The sequence below is a fragment of the Chiloscyllium plagiosum genome, unplaced genomic scaffold (genome assembly GCF_037043375.1).
Source record: "Chiloscyllium plagiosum isolate Xiang-an unplaced genomic scaffold, Cpla_swu_hap1 HiC_scaffold_29, whole genome shotgun sequence".
Lineage (NCBI taxonomy): Eukaryota > Metazoa > Chordata > Chondrichthyes > Orectolobiformes > Hemiscylliidae > Chiloscyllium > Chiloscyllium plagiosum.
In genome coordinates, this window is record NW_028270167.1 from 19,140,084 (window position 1) to 19,162,311 (window position 22,228).

The 22,228-nt window shown below is 38.6% G+C and overlaps 1 protein-coding gene across 12 annotated transcripts in view; it reads right to left on the bottom strand.

Moving 5' to 3' along the window:
* ncam1a (neural cell adhesion molecule 1a) overlaps positions 1-22,228 on the bottom strand; it is a 511,684-nt gene that overhangs the window by 9,681 nt on the left and 479,775 nt on the right. For 4 of the 12 annotated variants that reach the window (XM_087976401.1, XM_043676727.2, XM_043676724.2 and 1 more), the window contains 3 exons: positions 3,966-4,176; positions 1,860-1,976; positions 113-970 (listed from right to left, as the gene is read on the bottom strand). In XM_087976401.1, coding sequence (XP_087832527.1) covers positions 113-970; positions 1,860-1,976; positions 3,966-4,176 — 1,186 coding nt within the window. The remainder of the gene's footprint in view (positions 1-112; positions 971-1,859; positions 1,977-3,965; positions 4,177-22,228) is intronic. The other 8 variants (XM_043676728.2, XM_087976400.1, XM_043676737.2 and 5 more) reach the window with 3 other exon arrangements.

Here is a 22,228-nt window from a genome sequence, read left to right on the forward strand (position 1 = left end):
TTATCTCAGTGACCAGGTTTTATGCAGGAGCTGAAAGGACATGAAAGCAGAGCTGCATCACAACAAAGACACAGTGACAAGCAAGTAGCATTAGTGTGAAAAATGCCCATACTCTTCCTTTGCCGGAGCAGATGGTAAAGCGGCGTCTGCAATGGAAGGAGCAAGGTCAGCAGCTTTCCCACCAGCCATAGTGGGAAGAGAAGAAGTGCCAAGAGCTGCAAAAACATCCTTTGCAAGGTCAATGTCTGAGGTCTTGAAGGTCCCTCCGTCAACTGGAAAGTCCTCACCCTGGGAGGGTTTTTTGCTGCTGTCTGTAGCAGCCTCATTCTTCACACTGGTGGAGTTAGTTGTTGGCTCCACAGGACTCTTCACTGGGTTAGGTTTTGCAGCTTCTATTTCTGGACTCTTGGTAGTCGTTGGAGCTTCTGGCTTGGGTTGCTGCTGTGCCGATGTAGCCGGGGGACTGGCTGGGTTTCCGGGGCTGGGAACTGGACCAGATTTGTTATTGGCAGGACCTTTTGTCACCTCCTCTGCTGCTCCGGCAACTGGTGGGGCAGAGGCTTGGTTGGAATTGACGTTTGAGACTGGATTACTGGAGGTTGGGGTGGAAGAAGGCGGCGAAGAAACTGAGACTGGGGCAGAAGCAGGAGTTGCAGAAACAGAGACTGGGGCATCACTAAGATCAACAAGGGGCGCAACAATGGGAGCAGTCTCGGTTTGAGACTTGGTGGAAGGTGAAGTAGGTGATGCTACAGCTGCCTTGGGTGAGTGAGGTGGAGCAGCTGAAGCTGGTGATGGCTCAGGTGTGGTTGAGGCTGGGAGTGCAGCACTGGAAGTGAGTGTTGTCGTTTCACTCGTTGGACTGTTTTGAGCAGTGGCAAAAGTTTCAGTGATAGTGTCAGAGTTAGTGGTTACTGTGGTGACAGAAGGCAACATGTCTTCGACAGTAGCCTGGGTATCTGCTGCATGCCTGTGAGGACAATAGGAGTAGAAAATGGATAGAATAGACAATATAGCAATAGTGACAGAAAGAAGCAAAAGCACACAAAACAACCATATCATGCTGTCACGTATGCAACATGTAACATTAAATAGCACCATATATTGGGTTTGAAAGTTGGACTGTGTTCCAATAGCATCCTTAACTAGCATAATAAATGACTCGGATGTTATAGAAACTGACAGGAAGTGACTTAAGCTTCAATAATTCTGAACTTATTGTAGCCTGTTGTAAGTCACAAGGTTAATTGGTTGCTTGGATCTCTCAAATAAATCAAATCAAAATTCACAATGTGTCTTCTTAAAAATTTCAGATTCAGGTTTTGAATTACAGTAAGTGCATGACCGTGTTAAGAACATCACAGTGCTGCTTATTAAGTGTAAAACAAAACAAGCTTTCTTCTTCCCCACCAATATTCATGCATATGTAGCCAATCATAAATAGAGGTCAGAATTTTACTGAGAAAGTTAGAGGTTATTTTATTAATATCTGTCGAATGGAAATTTGCTACATTTCTCTCAATTTTGACAAAGTTCATCTCTAACTATATTTGCAAACTTTTAGTGATTCCTAAAAATTCATGAATGGCTAAAACTCATAAGCAAATTATTTGTGGATCTTAACTTCTCTGATTTTGGCCTCGTCCTTTAAATTATGATAAAGTAATTCTGGTGGGTAAGCACTATCAGGAAAACACGAGGCAAATAGACTGAGCACCGCACAATAGCTCACAGGATTCACAGGAGTTAAAAGGCAAGCAGAAATGACCCACCAATCATATGAACTGAAAGGTAAAGCAAAAGAACCAGCCGAAATCACAGTACAAAATAGCCACATTCTCAAACACGTGGCAACTTACTCAGGCTCTGTCAGTGGTGTGGTTTCATTGGGTTCAGTTTGACTTCCACCATCATGATTGGGAGTTCGTTCTTCCTCAGTCCGTACCTCCACAATCGGCTCCTTTGATTCGTCTTTCCTGTAAACAAATGTAAGATGCCATTTTTCATATGGCGGGTAGGTTTTAATGACCAATTGCATTTTATATGGGATATTTGAAAAGCAAGTTTTAGATGTGAACTTCACTGAGAGAATACTGCTTGCATGGTTTAAATTAGCCATAACCACATTGTCTCAAGGACTGATGATATGAATAGGAGAAAGGAAAGAGTATCCAAACTGTACCAATTGTCAAAATGTAACAAAAAGCAGAATATATTTAGCATGAAATGTAAAAATGAATTAACTTTGGAGTTCTAATTAATGGGTGAAGTGGTCGGCTCGTTTGGCAGATGTTCATTTAGAAAGAAGCTAACAACAGACTGTTAAAGAGCGCACATTATGTATATATGAGGTCAAGTGACTATGATTAATGAATTAATCAATGCATGAACTAGCAGGACTAATTAAACAGTATGCATCAACTGATCAGAGCACGACAAGTGACACAGAAGAGCTAAAGAAAAAGGAGCCGACCTGGAAGAGGTTTGAGGCACAGATTTGAAGATGATGCATGCAGAGACAAGGAGAGATGAATTAAGAGTCATCCATGCCACTAGCAATGAGGAAATCAAGAACCATCTGATCTTGGCTACCGATGGTTTTAATTTGTTGAATGTTACTTTTGTTGCTTAATAAAATATTATTGAGAGTCTCCTTGTCTGACGTTTATTGCCTGGTATTTGAACAGATTGCATTATTCTATCAATTAGCTTGACCACAACAGAATTGTTATCCAGTGCGAGGAACAAATTATGGACACTGATGTGGAATGACAAACCTTATTGGTTTTGAAACAAGAAATCGAATTAGTTCTTGTCAATAAGTGGGATGCATGATTATTAGAAACACACCAAGGGAATATTGTAGATTGATGCATATCACTGTTCCTTCAGCATTACTGGGTCAAAATCCTGAAACTCGCTCCCTAATGGCACCATGGGTCTACCTACATCAACTGGTTCAAGGATACAGCTTCTCAAGGGTAACTAAGGCTGGGCAATAAATGCTGGTTCAGGAAGTAATGCCTACATGAGTGAACAATGCAGATAGTCAAATAAAACTAGATAGAGCAAAGAGATTTTTTTGAAACTATTTAGCATGCTACGAAAGAAAACTGTTGGCGTACATATGAGGAATGAAGATAGCAGTGCTGTTAGAGATTTGCTTTGCCTTTGACATCTATTTCAGGCCTCTGCGTAGTGTTTACTAGGCACTAAAATAATTAAAAGCTCTCGATTTTTAAACAGCAAAGGTATAAACATATACTATTTGTGTTCAAAATACTTGACTAGATGATGATATAATTAAGATCATGGTGATTTAGTAATGCTCAATGAGTTTTAGATGGGCATTTTTAATATTAAGAAGAAAACAACAGAACCCCAAGATCTTTTAGATTCAATTGTGTAATTTTAATTTTCATCTAATTTCTGAACCGGTGGAGCCCTGTGATTTTCAATGAATATTTTGCTGGTTTATTAGATTAGATGATTAGATTTCCTGCAGAGTGGGAACAGGCCCTTCAGTCTAACAAGTCCACACTGACCCTCTGAAGAACAACCATCTCCCTACAATTACCACTGACTAATCCACCTAACACTACGGGCAATTTAGTATGGCCAATTCACCTAACCTGCACATCTTTGGACTGTGGGAGGAAATCGGAGCACCCGGAGGAAACCCATTCAGACACGGGGAGAATGTGCAAACTCCACACAGACAGTTGCCCGAGGCGGGAATTGAACTCAGGTCTCTGGCGCTGTGAGGCAGCAGTGCTAACCACTGAGCCACCGTGGTATGTCAACATGGTTTCACAATTATTGACAGGACTGGCTAAATGTATAATTAAGGGCTTGAAACCCAGATGATCTTGTCAGCACAGCGGTGCAACAATTACTAAAACACATTAACTTTGCTGCTACAACATATTTGTATTTCTGAAAAGTTAAAGGTTTAAATTCCTTACGAGAAAGCAGCTTTTCCTTCTTCCATGTCCTTTCCTTTGGATCCTGGACCAGGCTGCCCACAGAAATTAACAGCAATGCACATCAGCAGGCCACACTTATTAATGAAGTAGCAGGTGACATCAACAGCAACGAGCAAGATGAGGAAGACGACAATAAGGATGCCAACAATGGCGCCAGTCCCCAGACCTGAACCATCTGATGGATCAACTTCTAGAAGAAAGAGAATCAATTAAGTACTAAACACTCAAAAATGATATAAGTTCACGAAATGTGAAAACGTTCAAGATACCAGTTTAGATCTAATCCAATCTAAAATAAAGAATTCAAATTCTCTCAGTGCCATATGCACCATAGTTCCAAGAACAGGGATGCTATAAATGATCAGCAAATTTTTCTGCTTGATAAACTACAGACAAATTTACTGCATAACTTAAATGATTACTGAACTAGTTGATGGGAGCTATTCAATGGCATTTTCAAATGCACTCCCGTTCACTCGATTCAGAGGAAAACTTCAAAATTACTCCTTTACAGTTGGACTTTTCTGATTGTTTAGTTGTTAATTATTTCTAAAATGAATTATGTGGTAAGTACTACATTGCTGTTGTGTGCCTGTGTATAAGGTGATTGAGTTTCCTACATTCCAAAAGTAATTAACCATACTTCTTAAGTAGTGAATTTATCAGAAAGCATATTAGAATTTTTTTATGGACATAATCGTCTAATGGTACAGCTGGCATGAAATAATAATATTATGAAGACCATAGTTTTGTTTGGCTCCAGGTGAGGGTCTGCATATACTTAAGTGTAATTATTAACAACGTTTAAATGCACTTGTTGCATGTTCTGATTATCAGAATGAGAGGGGAGAGTAAATAAAGGCCACCTTCCCCACCGCCTTGCAGCCACTTTTGAAGTGTCACTAGCAGATGTCTGGAAGCAGGTGAGTGCTTGTCACCTTGGCTGGGAGTAGTGTGCAGCATAGTTAGACAAAACAGAAAGAGAAAACAGTATGGACCACAACATATTGTTTGTAATAAAAGTATCAAATATATAGCCCATAAATCCAAAGCAGGTCAGTTCTACGTTTTCTGCACTTTCTGTTCACTAGTTCGTTCAGTTTGCAGCTCATGAGTCTGAAGGTCTTGAATGGCCTCTACTGAATGCTGTTAGTTTCCAGATAAATATATCATGAAACAAACTGCCTCAATTGGTTCACATCTGCAGCTTGAAGTACCTGCAGCATTATGGCAGTTCTGCTTTATATTTTGACCATGAGGATTTTGGCTTGCAACTGAAAAGTTCAAGAGAACTAAAACACTTGTAGTCTCTTGCAATTCGGACTGATACCGGAGTGACATAACTTAGGACACTGAGATGACATCTTCTGGTCAGTTGATGCTTAACAACTTCTAACTCATCATACACAGGCCTAGCTACTGTTTATTATATGAAGCATCTTGCATTTGGATATTTGGGCTTGTACCTTTCATAGCCATTGTGGTAATTTTGATATTTGCACTCATTTATTCCAAAGCTTAATAGAGAGAAAGGATATGCACATCAGGTCAACACTCTATGAGGATTTTTTTTTAATCTTATGAGTAGCTTTTGTAATTTCTCTATATAGGTACCTGAATTTATTTGTTTCTGCGTCACTCAGGGCCTTGAAGCATGAAGGATTCAATACATCCCTTTGAGATCCAAAGTGAAAGAACTCACGCTTCCCACAGTGAACGCCACCACTTTGCCAAGCCCCTTTGTCAGTTTGTTTGCATTTGTAACTTTTGCTGCCATTGGCTTTTCCAAATTCATGTCATCTGGATAGTTAGTTTCTAATCAAACTGTTCGCAGGTGTTATTACACACCTCTGAAGCAGGTGTGAACCTGGAAAACCATGGCTCAGAGCAGGGAGCACTGAAATGTCCATTTCAGTCACTGATGTCTCAGTACTGATTGCTTGGGAATACCATGGTACATCTCACAACTGAAGAATTCTTTATTTCTAATTCTGTCTCCCTCCTAATTAGTTATGTAATCATAAAATAACTTTTTGTGCAACTTCATCAAAGTTGAAAGTTCATGCAGACAGTATGCTAGTGGCTTCCTTAAAGTTTTCAATCATATACAACCTATCAGTTAAAACTCCATGCTTATTTTTTGTCATTCCCCCTGACATTCAAAGGCATTACCATCAATGAACATCTATCAAAACTCCAGAGACAGAGCGCAAATGAGGGAGAGAGAGAGAGAAAGATGGATGCAGGATTTCACCAATTATCACAAATGTATTTGAATGAGTCAAATAAATCCTGTAACTACAGAAGTACCACTATCTGCAAGGGTCTCCCCAAGTGCATACTCCCTCTTGACGTGGAACTATATCACCATTCCTTCACTGAATGGTAGGTTAAAATTTTAGAACTCCTTCCTAAAAGCACTGTACATGTACACAACCACATGGAGTGTAGTAGTTTAGGAAGATGACTTTTCACGTCCTTCTCTAGGGCAGTTAGGGATGAGCTATAAATATTGGCCTTCCCAGTGATATCCATATCCCAAGAATTACTGTAAAAGTTGGTGCTGTCCAACTTGCAGCCTGGGAACTGAAATCTTCATGTCACAAGGCAAAGTCAGATTTGTGACGGAATTCCTTCCCCTTGCCTGGGCAACAGCCCCGACACTCATAAGTTCACGACCATTCATGCCAAAGCAGCCCCTTGATCATTATCCCATTTACCAAATGAAACATGTACTCCCTCCGTTACTGGTGAAATGTGATTGCTTTGCGTACTTTCCCCCCCGCACCCCCCCCCCCCACAACAGTGGTTTTCAACTAGTGTGCCATGAAAATAGTTCAAGTGTGCTGTGAAATCTGAACAAAGGTAATCAAAATCCATGTCAAGCAAACAGTGATCCATCTTGAACAGTATTTCTGTACTACTCCTAGGATCAATAAGCTCAGCACACACCAGCAGACTGAGGATTTCCACTAACCCAGTAAATTGCCATTTTCTCCACTTTGCATTTACTCTGATTCATTACATTTCAGTCATGCATCTGTACAATAATTTAATGAAAAATAATAATTTTAAGAAGTTACAAATATGAAATGCCATCTCCGAAATTCAGACCCTTGAACTCTATGCAGTGCATGGAACATATTTAAGACCATGAGTCATTAGAAATGGTTGAGTTGAGTGGGTTTTGAAAATGTGTCTGTGTTCCAAGACTGCATATTCTTTTCCCGTGGATTTGAAATACAAATGAATGTGATCCTGCTGTAGTTTGTTGTATGCATTATGTTGCAAACCTTCCTAGTAAGATCATAACCATTGCAAATACAAGTAAATTCATGTCAATAATTAAACAATTCAGGTGAAACAAGTGGGTGCATACTGTGGCATGTTACTGAAGGGGTTGGGAATCACTGATCTACAAGACGCACTGCTGTAACAAAACTTTTTTGCCAGCATCTTCTAACACGACAAACTTGATCACTTGGAAGGTTATGGGCAACTAGGTGGAGGGGACCACCACCAGCAGCAATAAAGTTACACATCATCCCGACTTGGAAATATATCACTATTCCTGCATTGTCACTGAATTTAAATTTCGGAGCTCTCACCTAAAATATATAGTGGGTGTACTTACATGACATGTACAGCAATCTTCTTTCAATTCAAGGGGTACAGCTTTTTCTGCTTGGACAATACTTATTTGTCATTCTTAATTACTCAGAACGCAATTAAGAGTCAATTATACTCCTGTGGGTCTGAAGGCATGTAGACCAGACTAGGTGCACTACCAATCGTTAAATGCTTTTGAAGGTCTTTGCAGGCTAGCTGCCATAATCTCAATTACATTTTTCTTACTAACTAAATGCCAGCATGCAAAATGCAATGAAGATGAAGAATGATGGAAGATTGAAAAATAACTTTATGACAAAGCTCACTTTTCAAAATGATTAAATGCATTAAATTTCCCATTACTGCACTGAACTTCAAGATTTTATTGTTGAGGAAATGAAAGGAGGAATGCCATCAGGAATTCTGAGTTATATGTATATCATTAGACAAAGCAGATCAAAAATGGCTACCTGAACCTTTTGATGGTCAACAAGTAGGTAAGAGCTCATATTAACATCTCTTGTGAAATAACGAAATTCATGATGAAAGATTAAGAATACTGTATAACAGTAGGGAGCAGAAGAAATTGTTAATTTCAACTTACTTTATTACAACCTTCTTAAAACTGGACAGTATTGTAATTCTCTACCATAATATCTGAATAAGGTATCTGAATGTTGTTCATTTGAAGAGGTCTTATTTACAGTTAAATTAATAGATACAATTCACCGTATTCCCCAGACACAACCTGTGCCTAGGGTGCTATGGAGTAACATAATAATAATAATAGCATTCATGACTTGGCTCATTTGCTTGTTGAGCTCTTAAAGGGACAACATTGCAAAGATAATAATAAATCATTCTTCTTTTCTTCTCAAAGAAAGCTATTGTGTGCTATAAGTGAGAATATTCACGCATTTATTTATATTAGCTGTGGACAGATTGAGACTGTAAACTATACATGTACAGAAGGCTGAGTCTCTCTATCATTTCAGCAGTTTAGGAACTCTTGTTAAATTGTGCAAATGTTTTGAAGTGTGGATTTTTTCCTTAACCATGCTTGGTCTCCATATACATTAGTCTGTTGATTGTTATCCTGGCCCTAATCCATAACAATGTTGTGATGTGGGTGTGTTCTTTCGAGGTGGCTTATTGTAGATGTCCATTAGTTGTCATCTCTTCTTCCTCAGTGTTGGTGCCATTCTTGTGTGTCATCTAAGACCTGGATCAGTATGCACTTTCAAAACCTCTAAGTAAATATGTTATCATTGTGAAAGGTGATCTTTTACCTTACTTGTTGTTGGGATAAATCCACATCTGGATGCTGGTCTTGTATCATCTCCGACCACTTGTTAGCTGAGAAGTGTACCCTGATTCTCAGAGATTGTGGACAGTTGATGGCTTTGCCAAATTGTTTCCTTACTTTCTGAACATGATCTATGCTAGCAAAAATAATCCCATATCTAGAAGTGTAGCTCTGAGGTATAGCATACTGACAAAAAATTAATGGAGCAGACCATTTGTTCTGGGGTAATATGGTCAGATGTCACTTGTTCACAGGATCTGCCTGTATTTTGCTACCATTGTCAGAAATGATTTCTTCAAGTGCACTGAACAAATCGAATATGGGGCTCAAACTCTTTGCCACAGTTAAACCTGAAGTGCTCTTTACCTGACTACTGAAAATGTGGGTAATGATTGAAATGTAGTCATTTCCATTCGATGTGATTTATTATTGGCACATATACAGAGATAGTGTGAAAATTATAGTTTTAAGTGCTAACTAGACAAATCACACCTTACATAAGTACATTTGGGTAACAGAACAGAACTCAGAATATAATGTTACAGATACAGAGATGGTGCAGAGAAAGGTCAGCTCTAATATGAGAGGTCCATTCATAAAATGCAATTTTGGACCAAGGAACTGATGGAAATTCCAGTGAGTGTAGAAGTTCTCTACAGTGCTCTAGCTTTGGCATGCTTCACACATCTTCCTTTGACTTTTCAGTGTCATTAATAATCCCTGACCAATAGACTGTGTCTTGTGCGAGTTGTCTCATCCACTCTATACCCATATGTCCTTGGAGTAGTTGTAACAAGACACCTTGGTGGAGAGCTTTGGGCACAGGTACTTGATTTTCTTCGTAAGTGCCTCTGGACGTACAGAGCTCATCTCTATAAGGTTAAAATATGCATGTGTCTGGCACTCTCTTTACTGTATAGGCCACATTGCAAAGCTAACTTTCTACAGTGCTTCAGATGTGGATTGTTACTGTTTCCAATTGAAGCTAGATGTATTTACATTGATCAGAGTGGACTAGATCAATGTGGAACATATTTGCTCACCTTGATGTCCATGCTGTTGGCTTGTAGACCCAGTGGAACGTGCTCCACCTTGTTGGGTTTCGCAATCAGCTCAGCTTATCTGAGGTGATCATTTTGGCACCACATTTGCAGCAGATGTCTAAGTCATATCGCTGTACTTTTGCCAATAGGTTTTGTAGGCTAAATTGCGCACTTACCTGTGGTCTGCAGCACATTATTTCTATTAGTTCCTTTTCTGTTTTCATGATGAATTGCTTAAAACAAAAGGAATTCTATGATACCAAATAGCAGACCATGTGATACACTCTCTGCATTGCAATAATCACATTCTGTTCAGGATGGTTTCAGATCAGAATTAAGGGGTGTCAATTTAAAACTGACATGAGGAGGAATTTCTTCTTTCTGAGGGTTGCGTTTCTTTGGAACTCCTTGCCACAGACAGCTGTGGCGGCAGAGTCCTTGTGGAAATTTAAGGCTGAGATGGATTCTTTATCAGTAGGGGGCTGTAGGGTTGTGAGGAAAAGGCAGCAAAGTGGGTGTGAGGAGTGTCAGATATTCTATCAAATGGTGGAGCAGGCTCGAGGGACCAAATGGCTTACTCCTGATCCTATTTCTTGTGGTCTTGAGGATCAGCCCTGATCAAACTGAATGGTGGAGCAGACTGAATGGGCTACTCCTGTTTCTATGTAACACAAAATGTGCAGGTTAGGTGAATTGGCTGTGCCAAATTGCCCGTAGTGTTAGGTGAAGAGGTAAATGTCGGGGAATGGGTGGATTGCTCTTCGGAGGGTCAGTGTGGACTTGTTGGGCCGAAGGGCCTGTTTCCACACTGTAAGCAATCTGTAAAACTCCTCTACTATCTATGCCAATCAGTGAAATTTAGATTAATGATCTTACAGAGATAAAATTTCAGGAGCAACCAAAACAAACTTTAAAAATTGCAGATGTCCGAAATCTGAAATGAATACAGGAAACCATAGAATCATAATAGTGTAGAAAGAGACCATTCAGCCCATCGAGTCTGCACCAGCACTCCAAAGAGCATTTCACTCAGACTCAACTCCCCTCCACCACACCATTCCCATAACTATGCATGGATTTTTTTTTAAACCCACCTACCCTGCATACCATAGAGCAATTCTTAGCATGGCCAATCCACCTAATCTTTGGACTGTGGAAGGAAACTGGAACACCCAGAGGAAACTCACAGGGAGAATGTGCAACTCCACACAGACAGTCACTTTAGGCTGAACTGAACTCACGTCTCTGGCACTGTGAGGCAGCAGTGCTAACCACTGAGCCACCATACTGCCTGACAAATGCTAGAAACACAGAATTGTTGTTCTCTCCTTCCTGAAGAGGTGCCTAATCTAAATGTTTCCAGTACTTTTGTGGCATTTTTACTATAAAGCTGCTCTTGTTTCAAGATGCAGTTTCATCTAATTCATTACAGACAACTGAGACAAAGTCCATCACAGGATAATATGCATGTGTCAGTTAGTTTAGAGTTCTAGATAGTCAAATCTAGTTTTGCATATGAAGCATTTGAACTTATACATGTAGGATGGAAAATTTAGGGGAAAAAAACCTCGAATACCTTTCCCATTTCTGACTTGTCCATGGAAAATATTCTGATTTAATAAAATGCTGCCAGAAAAAAAGAGGATAGGATGATTGATTTTTGAAAGCTAATATCTCTGAAATTGTTCCATCAGAAATAAAATTAATACAGCTATTTAAATAAGTTCTGCTCCAGTCTTGACATACTGTTTGAAGAATTAATCAAGTTGAAACAAATTACAAGTCTGAACTACAATCTCCCCAAATTCACACCTGAATCCTGGTTTTGGGAATAGTTTAATATCTAGGTGGGCTATTAATAAAGCCCTGACATCTTGTTCCTTGCATTACACAAATATTATATATGCTGTCTTTCAATAGTGACTAAGTGCAGTCAGACATTGCACCGTCAATTAAACCAGTCAATATAACACTTTCATTGAAGTCACATGGAGACACAGAGGGAACCTTGATACCCGTTGCTATCTGCCCCCCCCTTTGTTATCAACACAAAATGGTGAGCAATGGAGTAAGTGGCTGTTTTTGCTAATAGTACAAAGTTGTGCACATTGGTTTTGAGGGTTTAACACAGGGTTTAATACCAGGGCTGAGATACAGTCATAGAAATGTACAGCACAGAAACAAACCATTCAGCCCAACTTGCCCATGTCAACGAGATAACCGAAATTTAATCGAGTCCCATTTGGCCCATATCCCTCCAAACTTTTCGTATTCAAGTATCCATCTAGATGCCTTTTAAATGCTGTAATTGTACCAGCCTCCACCGCTTCCTCAGCAGCTCATTTCATACATGCACCACCTTCTTTATGAAAAAGCTGCCCCTTAGATCTTTTTAAATCTTTCTCCTCTCACCTTAACCCTATGCCCTCTAGTTTTGGGTTTCCCTACCCTGGGCTATTTACTGTATTCATGCCCCTCATGATTTTATAAACCTATATACGGTAACTCCTCAGCTTCTATGGCTTCAAGAAAAATAGCCGCAGCCTATTTAGCTTCTCACTATAGCTCAAACCCTCCAGGCCCAGCAACATCCTTGTAACTCTTTTCTGAACCCTTTCAAGTTTCACATTGTCTTTCCTATAGCAGGGAGACCGGAATGGAATACAGCATTCCAAAAATGGCCTAATGAATATCCTGTACAGCTGCAACATGACCTTCCAAGTCCTACACTCAATACACTGACCAACAAAGGCAAGCATTGCAAATGCCTTTTTGCAACTTTAATATGAACCTGCACCGCAAGGTCTCTTTGTTCGGCAACACTCCCCAGGACCTTACCATTAAGTGTATAAGTCCTGGCCTGACTTGCTTTAGCAAAGTGCAACACCTCACAATCTAAATTGGATGATAGTAATAAAAGTACTTGATCTTCAATCCCATAGTTTATATTTCTTCCTTGCCTCAATACATGACTGCCCCTGCACTCATGGTTCATTGGCTTCCTGTACTTTGTGCAATTCCTTCATATCCACAGATCTGACATTGATATTCATTCATCTACTAATGACACCAAGCTCCAGCATCTCTCTTGGCTGTGCCATTGCCTTGACGTTGTCAGCTGGTTCTTTCACTAGCTCACACTTGGATGCTGTGCAATTTTCTCCAGTTTAACACTGCACTCCAAAATCATTGCTTTAGGGCCAGACAAAAAAACCCAGACACCAACTGCTGTTTTCATCTCCTCCATGATTGTGGTCTCAATCTGAATATGGCTGCTTGCAGTCTTAGCATCATATTCAAACCTAAGCCAAGTTCCTCCCCATCACTTGACCATCTTCATGACTGTCCATCCTCAGCTCAGTCCTTCTATTGCTGAAACCTTCATTGATGCTGATGTGACTTCCAGATTCAACTACTTCAGCACTCTCTCATTTTGACCCCACTCTTGTCCAACTGATCCAAAATTCTCCCAAATATCTCCTATCCTGTGCTGAGTCCTGCTTACTTGTTATCCTTGTCGGACTATATTACATTTCAACCCTCAGATTAAAAATGTTCACTTTCATGTTAAAATTCTCTTGCCCTTGCTTGTCTCTTAACATCTCACCTTACAAAATTCCAACTAAAATTTGTTCCTTCAATTCTGGCCTCTTGGGCATTATTCCCTCCCTTAATTCCATTACTGCTCGCTGTGCTTTCCATCACCTTTCCCAAGTCACTGAAAATCATTACTAACCCTTCTGCAACACTTTAACGCTTGCAGGTGTTCCTCGCAACCCACCCTTTCAATAAAACTTACTTTCATAAACCTGCCTTTCATTTTTTTCCCCTCTGATTCTAATTATTTGAAGCATTGAAATGTTTTTCGACTTAAAATGCAAACATTGCTGTTGCCCCATCCAGTTTTGTTTTCTCAACATTGTCAGGATAAGCAACTTAGTGGGCTACAGAATAGACAAAGTTATCTCAGCATGTAAACTAATTGTGTTTCCTTGACGTTTATCCCATGTATTCATCTTTCCATCTGCACTTGTCATCATTCCACCAACTCAAAGCTTTGGAGCTCTTGCTGATGTCAGGATTGAAGATACTTGCTACTTAGGGCTCAAAAGATTATTGCAACTTGGTTTTTTTAACATTTACTTCAATGAGAAATAGTCTGCCTCTGCCTTATAGAGCATCATTAGCTTCTGGTGCTTTTACAGCTTTAATGGCATCTCCTCTGAACATTATTATATGATTGAGAATTTGATGTTGGAGGAAACTATGATGCAAGTTTTTCTTATTCTTCTCTGCCCCACTGCATTGCAATGTCAATGTGCTCTGCCAGCTGATTGGGTTGTTACAGCTAGCCATTGTTGTAACATTAAAATGTACTTCAGTATTTACCATAAGGAGATTTAAATATTAAAATATATTGAGCATTTTTTGAAAACTTACAGCACTAAACTTTGTAGAGTTTAGAACTTTCTCTATACTGCCTTTTAACATTTGTTCCAGCTTTTTTCAAAATTCACTGTCAATCAAAACAAAGTTTGAAATAGTCATTTGAGGGCTTTGAAGTTGATCTGTTTACTTCATACTGGACCATTTGACTAGCCAAGAAATTAGTAATTATCTATAACTAATTCACATGGTTAAGAACCTCAGAGGAGTATTTTCTCAATGAACTGAACATCAAAATTGCAAATGTATTTAGGAAGAACACATTTAAATTGTGTGAAGAAAAGCATACAGGAAATGTTTTATCAGTAGTTTGGGAAAACAGAAATTTATTTTACCACTCTTTTTAACCATTTAGAATTACATAAAGATTTAGAATGTAATAGTATTTTTGTAAAATTTCAATTTTAATAGTGGGTGCAGACTCTTTGCAATTGTGCTGCGTGTACTTTAGATTATTCAGTTTTACAAGACCTGATTATTGTTAAACCTTGGAAGTTTACAATCCAAATTCATTTTAATTTTTATATCTGTTTCAGAATAGTGAAATTTCTTAAAGAGTCAAATTCCGCTACAATTAAAGAAAAGGCTGAATTGCATTGGTCCATTCTCGGAATGAGTGTGTTGCTGGGAAGGCCAACATTTATCGTCGATCCTTAACCACCCTTCAGAAGATGGTGGTAAACTGTGTTTTAAACCACTGCAGTTCAGTGATGAGGTTGATAGTGATGAAGACAACGCTAATGGAACTGTAATACATTTCCAAGTCAGAGTGGTGTAAGTCTTGGAGGGGAACTTGTAAGTGGTGTTGTTCCCATTATTATGCTGCCCTTGCCCTTCTAGCTGGTGGAGGTTATAGGTTTGTAAGGTGCTATCTAAGGAGTCTTAGTAATTTGCTTTAATGCATTTTATTGGTGCTGTGTATTGGTAATGCAGAAAGTGAATGCTGAAGGTAGGGGTTTTTGGGTGCCAATCAAGTGGCCTACTTTGTTCTGTATAGTGGTGTGTTTCTTGAATGTTGCTGGAGCTGCACCCATCCATGCAAGTGGGGACAATATCATTATATTTGACTTGTACATCTAGATAATGGGTTGGCTGTGGAATGCAGTGAGTGAGTTTCTAACAACATGAATTCTAACATGACCTGCTGTTGTGACTTCGATATTTAAATAACTGGTCCAGTTTAGTTTCTGGTCAATGGCAACCCCCATGATGTAGAGAGTGGGGGATTCAGTGATAGTGAAGCTATTGAACTGCAAAGGGTTGACTGGCAGATTCTCTCTTGCAGATAGTATTTGGCTGGCAGTTGTGTGAGGAAATGTTACTCACCACTCATCAACACAAACCTGAACTAAATGCCATCATTTATTGCAAAGGGAACTGAATATAAAAACAGGGAGATTATCCTTCAATCATATAAGACACTAGGATTATGATGCACAGTATTGGTCATCTTATTTAGGAAAGGATGTAAATGTGTTGCAGGCAGTTTAGAGAAGGTTTACCCAAATAATATCTGGAAATAGCTGGGTTGTCTTATGAGGAATGGTTGGACTTGGCTTGAATCCACTGGGCATTTGGATGACTAGGACTTGACTGAAACATAGGAGATCCTGATGGGTCTTGACATGATAGATGCGGAAAGAATGCTTCCACTTATGAAAGTATCTGGAACTAGGACTCATTGTTTAAAAATAAAGTTTGAAACAGACATTACACAATATTCTTTCCCTCAGAGCATCATGAATCTATGGAATTTTCTTCTTGAAAGGGTGGTGGAAACAGAGACCTTGAATTTTTATGACAAAGGTAGATAAGTTCTTGTCAAGCAAGGAGGGAAGGGACAGGTTATTAGGGGTAGTAGTAATGTGGAGTTCAGCCTACAATTGAAGCAGCCACAACCTTATTTAATGGTGGAACAAGGTCGTGAGCTGAACAATCTAATCCTGCTCTTAGTTTGTACATGCAGTTCAATTGAATGTTGTCCATATCTTGCTGCATATGAACTTTAGCATGTGTCACTGTGAATGGCAATCATCAGAGATTATTACCATCCCTGACCTCAGTATGAAAGGAAGGTCAGTGATAAAATCGTTGAAGATTTTCAGACCTTGCACAGTAGCGATATCATCTATCAAACAAACCTAGACACACACATAGCAAGCGGGACAGCATACCAATGCTTTACCAGAGACTCACTGATGATGCTACCTAACATGGTGACAAAACATCTGAGAACAAACCCACCAGCTCAGCGAGCAAACCTACAGCCTGACAGAGAGCAGTGTTGCAAGAATACATCACCACTCCTCAAAGGCAACTAGAGATGAGCACTAAATACTAGCCCCTCAGAGCCCCATGAAAGAATAAGAAGTGATAGAATTTGAACTCAGTCACTGAATTATTGGTCCAGGTCTCTGAACTATAGTGCAGCAACATAATTATTATACAATTGTAGACTTAAGGAAGTCTGTATTCTTATAAGAATTTACTTATGGTTTTGGAAAATCCCTTTACCAACAATGATTTCTTCAGGGTCCTGGTGATTGTTAGAAGACAATTTAAACAAAAAAGATAAACAGATGGGAAAATGTATCATAACAAATAATATGGGTGACCTCTATGTTAATTAGCTATATATTTGTGCACTCGTTTCAGTTTTCCCATTGATTTTCTTACCCTTTACAACTTATCCACTAAAGATGGAGCAAAGCTCAGCGCAAGGAAAATAACTATACCCATCAACTTAGAGCTATAATGATTTACTGATTCAGGACGTTTTGTTGCTTTTATTAGATTCTATATTAACTAATAAAGTATTGACAAGTTGGAGATGGAGCCAGAAAAATGCAAATCATGAACAATCCAATGCAAGTTCCTGGTGGGGCCTAGAGGGATGAGACAGAGCAAAAAAAAAATGTATTTATATTGAAGATTATATATGCAGATTAATTTTACATATTTTAACTTCACAGTTAACACAAAATAAAATAAGTTTAGATAATTTATATCAACAAGGTGCCTTGAGTCAAGGTTGCAGCATCAGAGGACACTACATAAACTGAAAATAACTAGGGAGCATAACACAAAAGCCAGAAGTATTTCACATGAAATCAGAAGATTCCAATGCTTTCATCTTCAACTAAAAGAATAAAAGCAAAAGAATACTTTGATGATATCAATAACGACAGGCTCTTTCTCTCTCATTCCCTTTCATTGATGTAAGACTTTATTGGATTCTGTGAATTCAGCAGCATTGTGAAAACAATGAGATGTAGGTGAAGAAATTCACACAGATGGAAAACAAGATACTATGATGGATTCCTACAACAAATGTGGCAGCACTAATTTGGTTTATTAATTTACAATTGAGGAGCTGACATAATTTAATGATCTTGAGATTCAAGGAATTTTTTCTTTAAAGCAATTTCAGGATTACCACACTAGAGCAATAAATGATCAGTTTTGAATTTTCCTTGAACAATATTAATGTGAAGTTAAATGTTAAAAATTCTTATGCCATATTAAAAGGTTTGTGGTGTGTAACAGAGGTTAGGTCACTTCATTAAGAAAGTAAAAGAAAGCCAGACTTGTCAGATTCTGAATTCCCTGATCGTTTCCTGTTTAAAAAAGAATGACTTGTTTTGTAACTTTCCAGACGAATGCCCAATCTCCCTTCCGTACCATTAATCTTCAATACCACCTCAACATGGATATTGTTTCGTTGCTTCTGCACTGCTACAAGTTTATAATGTTACTTGAAATTTTAGTTAAAATTCTACTTGAAGCCAATATGGAAGTTCCACTACCACTTGGAACTGCAACATTACAACAGAATGTCTGTACAATCCAATTATGACAGCGAGGGCAACATTTGAGAATATAAGAAAAAAGAAATTTAAAAAAATACATGGCAATCTCTTTTGTCCAATCAATCCCAACCAAGTTCACCTTCATAGATCCTCCCATGATCAGTCCGTTACTGTAATGTCAAGAATTAGATTTACATACTTGCTAAGACTAACACAATGTAATCTATAAATGATTTGACTGAATTCTTGAGAATTCAGATATTAGCCTGCCTTGATTTTAGGCATTTAGGGTAGCTGGATGTGGAAAAAAATAGGACTTTTTTTTGGCCATGATATTGCAGCCATAGTCACAACAAAACTATCAAAGTTCGTTTGAATGCTACAACTTCTCAAGTTCATACATGCAAAGTAAAACATGGGAATCCAGAACGAGCAATCAGTGATTCTACTCTTTTCCACTGAGTGCAGAGTTGAAGCGATTGAAATCATTGAACTGATGAAAGCATTCCCTGATCTGTCATTAATTTCACTCGCAAAACTCTTCAATAAGTGATATGCTATTTAAAAGGATCTTAGTTGGGTTTTAAACATCATGCTAAGTTCATATAAATTGCTCAATAGCCAATGTAGCTCCAAGAAAATATTATATGCATGGAACACCAAATTTCTCCATATTAAGAAAAGTAATTCGCATTTTATCTTTCAGCTTGATAGCTCAGCTTCCACCTTAACCCCATGTGTATATTCAAATGTTTATTTTGCTCTTTATGAATGAATAAAATTGTGAGTAGTACAAGAAGAGAAATTGATGGAATAGCTCAGACTTGCTGAACGTTTCCAGCAAATTTCTGGTTTTGTTTCCGATGTACGACATCTGCAGTTCTTCTGGTTTTGATTGTGAGTGGTTACTGACTTTGCTGGACATCTGGAGATCATTTTAGCTTTGCACTGGAACCCAATCAAGTCAATCAATAAACCGATCAATCAAACAAACAAAAACAAGAAAGGCAAAATCTAAGACACACAAACTTAGATCCTTGTTGGCAACATTCTTAAAAGGTAATTCTCCAAGTACCATGGTGACCATCAAATCTGGACCAATATTGGCAAAAATAAGACAGACCATGTTGATTACTCAAAATGAATGTTTGCAGCCCAACCCTGGGAATTCTCGTCACTCTATATTATACTGTAAGTGATCCGTACTGAGTTTTATACTATATTGCAAATAGATATTCTCCAGCTGTGAAACAGAAATGCTATCTTCACAAATGAATCACATCCCTTTGAAGAAAATAGATTTCTGAATAGGATTAGGTTTAATTTAAGTAAATTAAGTCAACCTAATGGCAACCTTGTTACAATCACAGCATCCAGATTCAAAGTCAGAACCATTAACCAAAGCTTAAACAAATCATTGGCTCTCAATAATTCAGTGATGTTTTTTTAATTATAACTAGCATGAAGTGGAAGGTAGAGAAATGTCAAGCAGTTATATTCAGAAAGTTTTTTTAAATTTTACATACACCTCTTGATAAAACAGGTTAACAACGGCTTCAGTGCAACATATTAACTTTGATTATTCACTCATGCTAGCCTTGTTCACATTTGGTAAAAAAAAAATTCACAGTCACTGTTCAAATCATCATAAATTACATTACTAGGATTAATTAGGTATCAGTGGATCAAACTGAATAATTAATACTTTGTCTTCCAAATCAAAAAGAAAAGTCCGTTTTATCCCCTCAGGTGGTCAACTTTCTGACCGAACCAATCTCAACTCATCCCAAGGTGTAAATAATCAGAAGTACTATACCAGCTATTTGCCTGTATCGGGAGACAAATTGAAATTTATTTATCCTGGCAATTGAGAAAAATCTCAGGTCTAACATGAATATTTAGTGGATTACTGTGGCTGGTTCTAAAGAATGGACAACTGTGTGGTCTCTACTTACAAACTCTGCGTATTACTTCATAATAGAAAAAACATTGTTACAGGCAAGTCGTCAGCTAACTTGATTCAGTACATGTTCATTACAAGATGCCTCCCAGTTCATTTCGGAATGGTATGGCCTGACTCAAACTATTCACCTATATGAATAGGAGGATCAGACAGTCTATTTGAGGAGATCAGCATTTTTAAAAGGTCACATATAATGCCCCATCTCTAATGTGATATGTATGAGTACCTGCGTTATGAACATACTGGGAAAAAATAATTTCAACAATACACTTACACCCAATAATAGGCCAATAGAAAATTTATATTAATTGGAAATAATGTAATTGTAACCTGTCCCTTTTATGTTTTAAAATGTTGCCAGAACTGACTTAGCTCAATGAAAAATTGATAGGGGCAGCACGGTGGCTCAGTGGTTAGCGCTGCTGCCTCATAGTACCAGGGTCCCAGGTTTGATTCCAGCCTTGGGTGACTGCCTGTGTGGAGCTTGCACATTCTCCCCGTGTCTGTCTGGGTTTCCCCCAGGTACTCTGGTTTCCTCCCACAGTCCAAAGATGTGCAGGTCAGGTGAATTGGCCACGCTAAATTGCCCATAGTGTTAGGGGCATTAGTCAGAGGGAAATGGGTCTGGGTGTGTTACTCTTTGGAGGGTCGGTTTGGGCTGAAGGGCCTGTTTCCACACTGTAGGGAATCTAATCTAAATAAACTTGATTCTTCTTTATTATTCATTCTTGGGGTGTGGGCCTTGCTGGCTAGGCATCCTTAACTGCCCTTGAACTAAGTGGCTGTTTGCTGGTCCATTACAAGGGCAGTTGAAAATCAACCACATTGGTGTGGGTCAATGCACATGGAGGCTAGACTCATTAAGGATGGTAGATTTCCTTCCCGAAAGTGGTACATTATTGTTCAGACAATTAATGGTGGCTTTACGATAGCTATTCAGAAATTAGATTTGTATTCCAGATTTTATTAATGAATTTTAAACTCCACCAGCTGCCATTCAAATGATGCTAATGGACGATCAGGTTTGTGTAGTGAGGTGAGAAAGCAGAATGGATGAAGCAGAATCTTAACCAGCTGACTAAACACAGCACTGGCCTGACCTGGTGAGCAACTATGCTGTGGAACACCTCATAACTTTCCTACTCTCTTGAACATGCAATCAATATAGATTGTGGGAGATGGCAAAACTGATATAGATTTTAAGCAACTGACAATTGTGGGATTTTTTGGCAGTCAACTTAATAAACTGCCAAGCGAAGGAAGAGTGTTAGTCCTCCTGTTAACTGTTATGTTATGAAGATAAAACATCTCCAGTAAGGTGGCAGAAATCTTCAACAATGCAATTTTTGAGTTACAAAACTCATTTAGTCTGAAGGTGCCTCCTTTGCATTTTATCCGTATCATTTAATAATAGTGAATACCTTTCATAGCTTGGGGAAATACTGAAGGGAGGGCTGTTGTTAATAAATTTATAATCACTGAAAAGCAATATATGAGGCAATAAAGCTTACCTCAAACCTATTCTCAGACCTTCAATGTCAGATGTGGCTCAGTGGGAGCATTCTAACCTTTGTATTAACATTGAAGGGATCAAACCGCACGCCAGACTTAACATAGTGTGGATCCACACTGTAGTGTAGTAAGTGAATGCTGCACTGTTGGAGATGCTGTTTCTTAGATAAGATGTTTAACCAAGACCCAAGTCTGTTCTCAGGGACATATACAAATTTAAGAGCAGTCGAGTTCATATAGTGCACAGAACAACATGTATTTCAACAGATTATTCAATCACTTATCACATGGCTATCTGTAGACACCTAATGTACAAACAGGCTCTGATTTTTACAGTACATAGATTGAATGTTAGCGATACCTCATTGGCACACCCTGCGATCATAAAGATCACAACATGTAAAACACAAATGCTTTCTCCATCATCTAAAGGAAATCTAAGTTATCATACCTTGCATAACATACTTAAGTGGTTGGACCACAATGTGAATATAATTAAGGCTGCAGCCCAAGTATCTCAGCCAATGATGGAAATATTAGCAACAAAAATGGCT